Source organism: Mesitornis unicolor, unplaced genomic scaffold, assembly GCF_000695765.1.
Source record: "Mesitornis unicolor isolate BGI_N332 unplaced genomic scaffold, ASM69576v1 scaffold8259, whole genome shotgun sequence".
Lineage (NCBI taxonomy): Eukaryota > Metazoa > Chordata > Aves > Mesitornithiformes > Mesitornithidae > Mesitornis > Mesitornis unicolor.
The window spans coordinates 30,413-39,735 of record NW_010209175.1 but is presented as its reverse complement, the minus strand read 5'-3'; the positions used below and the strand labels follow the sequence as shown (position 1 = coordinate 39,735).

General features: G+C 36.0%; 1 protein-coding gene across 1 annotated transcript; it reads left to right on the top strand.

Moving 5' to 3' along the window:
• Window positions 1–301: 301 nt before the first annotated feature.
• On the top strand, window positions 302–3,498 carry LRTM1 (leucine-rich repeats and transmembrane domains 1; the record flags this gene model as incomplete). The annotated part of the gene is made up of 3 exons (XM_010192784.1): window positions 302–587; window positions 651–898; window positions 3,080–3,498. Coding segments are annotated over 3 exons (953 nt in total), but the record flags the coding sequence as incomplete, so codon positions are not given.
• Between the last annotated feature and the right edge of the window lie 5,825 nt (window positions 3,499–9,323).

Genomic DNA, 9,323 nt, shown 5'->3' with positions numbered 1-9,323 from the left:
TCAAACATCAGTGCTCTGCTGATGGCAAATCCTCACAAAAACAATTTGTACTTAAGATAAAGCCATGGGAGGTACTTCATTTTAATACCATGGAAGCACTAATTTTATTCTGCATTATAGAAGTACTTCAATACTATCTGTTATTTACTAATGTATTGCAAAAGTAATGAACTCTCATTATCCTATCTACATTAATGTTTACTATGGAGCTGTATATCCTTGACACATGTTAATGACCTGTGTATTGCCAAAATACAAACATTTTAAACTAATTTTAAATGCTCTTTCACTTGTGCCTCAGGTAACTGGCTTTTGGTTTTGAGTGTCATCTCGTTAATGTATGCAGCTCTTGGATGTCCCAACAAATGCCTATGCCATACAGCTTCAAAGACTGCAGACTGCAAGAATAGAGGATTTACTGAAATTCCTGCCCATTTACCTCCTGAAATTCAGATACTACAGTTGCAGAATAACCGTATTTGGAGAATCAACCAAAATGCATTCACTGGAACACCACTGCTCAAAATCTTGGACTTGTCTAATAATTCTCTCTCAAGTTTGGCACCAGGCACTTTCCAAAAATTACGGTATCTGCAGGTTCTAAACCTAACCAGAAATTTGATTCATTATATAGAAAACAAGACTTTCAGTTTCCTCCCAAACCTAAAAGAACTGGACTTGTCATCCAACAGCATTATACGTTTGCCTGAGACTTTTGGAAACAGCACAGGGAATATAACATTGCTGTCTGTGAAGCATAACAAACTTCAGAAAATGGAAAGAGTTCTGCTGGAGTCCCTTCCAAACCTGAAAGTGGTTCTTTTCAAAGATAATCCCTGGCAATGTAATTGTAATGTCTTTGGCCTGAAACTGTGGCTGGAGAGCTTTTTATACCGAGGTAAGGTATTCCTCTCATTCTATAAAACGTACATGAAAACACTTACCCAGCATCTGACTGATCTTCACTACTATGGTGCCACAATTTACCCCACACCTTAGATCATCCCCTCCAATACACACACTAAAATATACTCTTATGCATAGGTCAGAATATAGATGCTTTCATAAATACAGGTGGCAAACTAGAATCATAGAGGAACTTTATATTAGCACAAGGAGAAGAGAGAAAATATACACACATAACCAAATAGTTTGTGCAAATACATTCTCGAAATACATATGTGTAGCATGTGTTATACACATATCCATATCTCTCTATATATAAAAAACAGTATACTTGTGCACATATACTTGCTTTAATTCTACTAATACATTTTTGTTAGAAACTAACCTAATGTTTAAGAGCTTTTTACCTGATTCATGAGGGCAAACATCAAGACAGATATAGATACCTATTTAACTTTAAGAGAACTCAGGATTCTAATTCCTGTATAAATTATTACTTAAGAGCTCTTTAATATTTTAAAACTACTTTACCTAAAAATGTTTGTTAACACCTTGGACAAGTTTGCTTTTGCCCAGTAATTCTTCCTAATTTGTTGTTAACCAGAAGAGATACTAAATTCATTGACAATTTCCTGACAGAAAAGTGTAGTGCTATGACCTGGGGAAAAGTGAATTTTATAAATAAACATAGCTTCATATTTTGGTCACACCTGCTTTTAAATATATTCATGAGTTATGCTGTAGAAAAGAGAATATGATTTAATTCCAAAGAGATAAAGTATTAAAATAGATTAATTTATTTCGCCCAGGAAGTATGTTCAGACTCTGAAATTTCAGAACAACATTGCAATTTTCTCTAAATTAGGCTTTGATGCTTGCATGTGATGAAACTACTGATTATCTCTTTGTCTATGGAAGTGACATGGAGTATGTTGCACCACAGCATATGTAAAGATGGTCCATTGTGCCTATGACTGAATGGATTGCCATTTTCTGACATCAGATCCATACAGGCCCACTGGGAAACTGTACTGGCTGTGCAGGGACACAATTAGTAAAGGAACAGTCTCTGGGCGAGGTAAAGCCACTGCCATACAATAAAAATACTACAATAGTAGTATGCTGGAACCATTGCCTACAACAAATTTCAGGAGGAGTTCTGACTTCTCTGTGCAGAAGAATGTAATGAACCAAGATAAAAATATCAGATTATTTTAATTACTCTGCCAGCAGCATAAGTATTGTACTTTGTTTCAAAAAGCAATGTTTAGAAGGTCAGTGAGGCCCTTCACAAACATTGCACAGGCTACTTAAGTGAAGTGATACGGTACTTGGAAATTCATTTTAGCATCAAGTTTTAAAGGAAGCCCAAATAACATGTTCTCTTCTACATTTATATTTCCCTAAAATTACTTGGGCGGATCTCAAGAAGAAAAATTATTTACATAGCAATTTAATCTTTCCTGCTTCTTATATTGTATACTTATGATAAAATTGTATGGTTGTTCTACAGATATTTCTTGCAAGACCTAACAAAACATTGCTAAAGATAGAACATTGACTTTTAAAGTATTGACTGTTGCGTCCAATATAACTCTAAAATATTTCAATATTTTTAGGTGAATCTGCCTCAGGCAGTTGACATTTGATGCATACTTGTAAATAATTATAATGAGTGCTTCAGTTCAGGTGAGACGCCAGTCTTCTATTCAAGCACACGGATTTAGTTTTTTAATTTTAGGTTTTTTTAAATTTAGTTTTTTAATTTTAATCAGGTGGGAAATCTTTACTATGTATATTGCTTCCATTTCACTTTATAAAAAGAAGTAATGGTATGAATTTGAATAGAATCAATTTGCTGTTAATACCTCTTTGTTTTCATATATGCTTTAGTTCTTAATTTTATACCGCTTTTTTTTTACTTTTACATCTATAAAATCATAGATAACTTAATTCCTGATTGCTTACTGCAAATACTTTCTTATATGAGTGTTAAAGTGTACTAATCTCACCATTGATCTAACTGGAAAAAGATCTTACAGATATAAATGTTTAAAAGTATAAAGTCGAATCTGATGCTAAATCTACCTCAGGTTTCTGTTAATTTTACATTAAGATAATTCAGAAAACACCAAATCTTTATACCATAAATATGGTTTGGCTTTTTTTTCAGGAGGAATAAGTGATGGCATTATCTGCTCAGCTCCAGGGATTCGGAAAGGAAAGGACCTCCTCAAAGTTCCCTATGAGCTGTTTGGGGCATGCCCTCTAATGACAGCTCACATTCATCTGGCTAGCGTTCACCATCATAGCTTTGAGCACAGAAGTTCTATGAAGCACGCTCATCAAAATGATCATGGTGAAAACAGACTTTCAAACTGCGAATCCAAACCAAAGCCAAGGCCCATTAGTTTGCGTCATGCAATTGCCACTGTAGTAATAACCGGAGTTGTCTGTGGAATTGTATGTCTAATGATGTTGGCAGCTGCTGTTTATGGTTGTGCCTATGCTGCAATTACTGCTAAATACCACAGAGAACATTTAGCCTCAGTCAGACAGCATGGGACTCCTGAGGAAAAAGATACCATTTGATATTCCCTTGGCTTGAGCTACTTCTGTCTTTGGTTTCTTGAAAATAAACCCCTCACTTCAGTTACAAAGCCTGGAATTTAAATAGAATTGATTTAATAGTAATTGCTGCTTTTTCTTTCCTTTTTTTTTCACTTTTTAAAAAAAATATAACATGTTTATATTTGGAATATATAATAAGACTTTATGTAAAAGAATCATAGAATCATAGAATGTATTGTGTTGGAAGGGACCTTTAAAGACCATCTGGTCCAACCCCAATGCAGTCAGCAGGGACAATGTTGCTGGATCAGGTTGCTCAGAGCCCCATCAAGTCTGACCTTGAATATCTCCAGGGATGAGGCTTCCACCACCTCTCTGGGAAACCTGTTCCAGTGATCTACCACCCTCATGTTGAAAAGCCTTTTCCTAATATCCAACCTAAATCTACTCTTTTCTAGTTAGAAAACATTGCTCCTCATCCTATTGCTACATTCCTTTGTGAATAGTTCTTCCCCAGATTTCTTACAGGCACCTTTCAGGTATCGAAAGGTCACTACAATGTCCCCCCGCAGCCTTCTCTTCTCCAGGCTGAGCAACACCAACTCATTCAGCTTGTCTTCACAGGAGAGGTGCTCCAGCCCTCTGATCATCTTTGTGGCCCTCCTCTGGACCTGCTCCAGCACTTCAATGTCTTTTTTGTGTTGGGGACTCCAAAGCCGATGCAGGACTCCAGGTGGGGTCTCACCAGAGCAAAGCAGAGGGGCAGAATCACCTCCCTCCATCTGCTGGCCACACTTCTTGTGAAGCAGTCCAGGATGGGGTTGGGCGCCTGGGCTGCAGATGCACATTGGTGGCTCATGTCCAGCTTCTCATCCACCAGTACCCCCAAGTCCTTTTCCTCAGGGCTGCTTTCCAGCACATCATCTCCCAGCTTGTATTGGTAACGAGGATTGTTCTGACCCAGGTGCAGGACCCTGCACTTGGCCTTGTTGAACCTCATGAGGTTCACTTGGGCCCACTTCTCCAGCTTGTCCAGGTCCCTCTGGATGCCATTCCTTCCCTCTGGCACATCAGTCCCACCACCCAGCTTGGTATTGTCAGCGAACTTGCTGAGGGTGCACTCAGTCCCACTGTCAGTATCATTAATGAAGGTATCAAACAGCACTGGTCCCAGTACAGATCCTTGAGGGACACCACTTATGTGTGTCTATTTATATAAGTTTATTTATATTTTGTGTATGTATATTCAGCAGCCGCTATTTAATGTTGAGTGTTTGAGATAATGAAATCTTGACATAGCAACTTTAAAGTATTCCATTCTCCATTACTAGCTTTTGATGTACTATTAGTACAACATATGAGTTATGGTGCAGCTACAGTCAGTAGCCAACACAAGTGAGTTTTCTGCAAAGAAAAATACAAAATAGCTACAAATGACTGACTATATTTTAAGATTTTAGAATACCTGGTATGAATGTAGAAACACAATTCACAATCAGTTTTAGAACTGGTCAGTCTATACACTGTCACTGATAACTTAAATGTGTTAAAAACATTTCCAAATAAATTTTTTCCACCTTCCAAGCTGCCCTAGAAGAAAACAGTTAAACATTATGGCAGTTATCTAACTTAGAAAACAGGAAGTACCTTGTTAATTATCACATATAAATTTTAAATTACTTAGTGGGGAACAAAGAAGAGGTGAGAAAATGCTGAAGAATGTAGATGTGCCACAGTGCTTCAGAAACTAGCACTGAAATGAGCACATAACCCATATGTAAAGTGACATTACTCATTATCCTGCTGGCATACATGCTTGCTACAGACATTTCTAAAGCTTCTTATTCCCAAATCCACACACAAGTGTTCCATTTTGCAAATATCATGACGGCAGATGCAGCTCCCGTCACAGTGCTGCCCTTCAGTACAGAGGATAACACAGTTGCATGTTCACACGTTCTCTCTCACAGAGAAAACATTCAGCTAAATTCATTCAAGGGTCCACCCTAACTTTCTGCAGCGCAGTTTTGCCATCAGAGGAAACCACAGCCAAAACCATTTGAGAAATGTAAGTTTAGAACAGAAAGGTTATTTTGAATGTGCAGAACTATTTTAAAATAAACCTAAGAAATTATTTGAAAGTAATTAAGATATCAGCAACTCTGTCTACCTTTTCCAAGACTAGTTAAAATACATCTCGGCTATTTGTAACAGATGTCTAATGTGTTTTCTAAATATCTCCAGTGACAGTGTTAAAGACCTGTCTAGGTAACTAATGCAGAATTCAACTATGCATATACTCTAGAAGCTGTTCTTAGCATCTATCTTGAATCTTTGGTGAAAATCTTGCATTTATTCGATTGGGCAGAAGACTTGATGACAATGGCTGCATAACAGTCTGGAATAAGGGCATAAGGAAGTTGTGTCATGGCATTCAGAGACCTCCACTCTCCTTCCAACAGATGGATTCAAGATCAAGTTCTGCAGCTATTCTAATCACAGCCTCAACTGAGTAATGTGCTGTGTGACAGGAGTCACATAACCCTTGCTCTTATCTACTTAGTAATAATTGGAACCTAAATATTAAAACTCATTCCTCTGTCTGCAGTTAGTTTTGTGTCCAGAGAAAATTAAGCATCTCAGTCTTAATCTAAATCAAACAGACATTGAAAACAATCAATTACTGTCTGTCCTTTGTTTTTTTAAAACAGCTAAGTACTTCATAGTATTATTGGGCTCTCTTTATTCTTCCCTGTTCTGAAGTCAATTAAATAAAACAAGCTGTTTCAAAATTTCCTGCTAGGCCACATTCTCCAAACCTTTTATTTTTTCTTGCATTCTCTAGAACCTTTTAAGTTTTTCTACATTTTGTGGTACCCTACACTGTGCATATTACTTCACCTGAGACAACAGCAGCAGAGTTTTTAGAATATTTAGGTTCGTGCTCTTTAAATCTGATCTCCTGATGATGTCTCAGAAGCAATATTCTTCTTTAAGAATATTAAATATTCTTAATAAATAATCTATTTTCAGAGCTAAGTTATTTGAGCATGTAGAACTACATTTTCTACTCTGTTATCCATTCATTGCTATAACATTTTACAAAACAAAACATAGTTTTTCAGATAGAGAAGACTGAAGTAATATAGGATAGGATCTTATTGCTCATGGGCCAAAAAATTAGTTCAGAGACACACCAAACCAGCACTTTTCTTGAGTGACAATGTAAAATAAGCACACTCGCACTCAAACTGCAGGTCCTAAGATGAAAGCTAATAAACCTCTAACCACCACAGTGTTTGTAATAGGCCCAGATACAACAGAGCAGCTTCCATCACAAATAAGTTCACTTCTGATATCTTCAAGCAAAGGAGAAACAAGAACTGACTTGATATTCCCTAGTGAGGAATAACCAGAACATCTTCCTGGTCCTTAAAAAACAGTTCTAACAAAAACCTTTCAGGCCTTCCTTATTGTAAAATGGTTTTAAAAAAAATAAATACATAAAAAAAAGAAGGAAAAAGGTGAGGAAGCGGCAATGATGGGCACAACAACTTTTAAAGAAACACTTTCTAAAACGCATTTAAGATGCTCTGGGGATTTTCATGCATACATAAGGCTGTAAATTGATATTGGATTCTGCCAGAATACAAAGTATTTCATATTTCCATTAGTTCATTCTGCGATGGGAGTAGAGCAAGCCAATCCATGCAAAATCTGATTTATGCTTTCTAACTTGCTGTTTGCTAAATAAAATAAAATAAAACAAAACAACAAAAATCCCATTTAAAAATTCAAGATAAAATTTTCATTTAAGGTTTATCAGACTATATAAACATATATATAAACCTATATATAAACTATATATAGATAACTATATATAGATACAGATATGTATAGCTTTTTTTATATATATATAACTATAGGTATATATAAACTATATATAGATAACTCTATTAGTAATAATAATCCTAAGAGAGTCTTGGTATTTCCTGGGTTTGTATTACCCAAAATGTGACTTTATGGTCCCCAGATGAGACAGGGAGCAACATCAATTGTCTGATGTGGCAGCAAGCCACAACAGGGGAGAAGGGGTAGGAATTAGAAATCCATAATAAATAAACCAATTATTACATACTTCATAATTATCTTTAGTGAAAGCTGCAGTTGCTCTCTCTTACTGATTACGGAGGGATCACCCAATGTTTTAGGGCTACGTACACGATATGTTGAACATTTTACATAAGGCTGCTGTCTTCATTTCAAGACACAACAAACACATGAGAAAACATTGTTAATATTTGGAGAGACAGCTTACTGGAGGGGAAATAAATTAGCTAATCCACAGTACTTAAACTGGTATTAATGTATTAATATACTACACATAATTGCAGCTTCATACTTGCACAGCATTATTTGAAGTTTTCAAAAGGACCTGACAGCTTTTCTGCAGCCTTGTTCTGCAATTAGGGATTCCATCTGCTAGCAGCAGAGTTATTTAACAAAATGCCCCTAGAATCTGATTTCCATTAGATCACAAGGATCTTCTTTCTACCCAGATTACATAGTACTAAAACCCAACTAACAAAAAAAAATCCCAACAGCAAAGCAGAAGTACAGAAACGAAAAGCAGTATGCTCTATGCAATTTGCTATACAGGCTAATACTATGCATATTTTGGATACTATTCTAATTCATTCACCAGAGCCTCAGATTCTCTGAGAACAAATGGTGAGGAAAGCCCAAGAATTAGATAAAGAGAGGTTAAATTCTCAAGCCAACACTATCAGAGGACTGTCTTTAAAAGCCCTGTTTTCAATTATTCCACATGCTAACTCTGTATGGTAAAACGAATTGAGAACAAATACAAATGAAGACAAATGTGTGTATGGTTGTGAATACGTCATCTAACTTCAGATTCCCTGTTCAGTCAATGGAGAGCGGCAGGATTTTACAACATGCTCTGAAGCATTTTGTGGAGGAGCCTACCTCTCTCCACACATTACCTGCAAACCATGTTTCCTAAGTCATGGCTCCTACCCTAAATCTGTGGGTTGTTTAAAGTTAGACTGTACAAATACACATTTCAATTTTCCTGAAACTGAAAACATTAGTCTATATACTAATATTAGATTTATGAATACAAAGATAATATTAAAAATGAACAGGAAACTCTAGAAAAGCATAAACTAGTGGTTTTCCACCAAAGCATGAAAAGCATTTTGAGGGATTTACTAAACGCTACTGCTGAATATAATCTTCTGTGGCTTATAATGCAGAGTGAAGATTAAGTAAATCACTGTCTTGCCTGACAAGGAAAACATCTATTTTAGAACGCTTCAGAAATTCGGTTGGTGTGTCATTATGATGTCATATTCATTTTCCCTTAGGCCTTCATACTAAAATGCAATTTTATAGACAGTATAAATTTTAAGGACTGTGTATGGCAGTGACATTTCCTTGAATGTTTTTAATAATATAATAATACCAAAGCAATACAGAGCAGATGATTTAACTATTTGTGAAACATTTACAATATCTGCCACTCCCAGAAATATCAGTAGTTCAAACTACTTTTGATTAAATTATTGGGAGTTCTAGGACCTAGCTCAGAAAGCTGTGCATGTCAATTCCATTTGATTTCACTCAGAAAGTCCCTAAATGGAGTGTTGAGGTCACACATATAAAGTCATTAACACACATACACACACACACAAAAAAAATAAAAAAAGGAGATGAAGAACAAACTTTTTGTGTTGTAAAGGCATTAATTTTCCGATATAATGTGAACTTTTTCCTCCATGAAATTATAAAAGAATCTTCATTACTTAGAGTCTAGATGACTA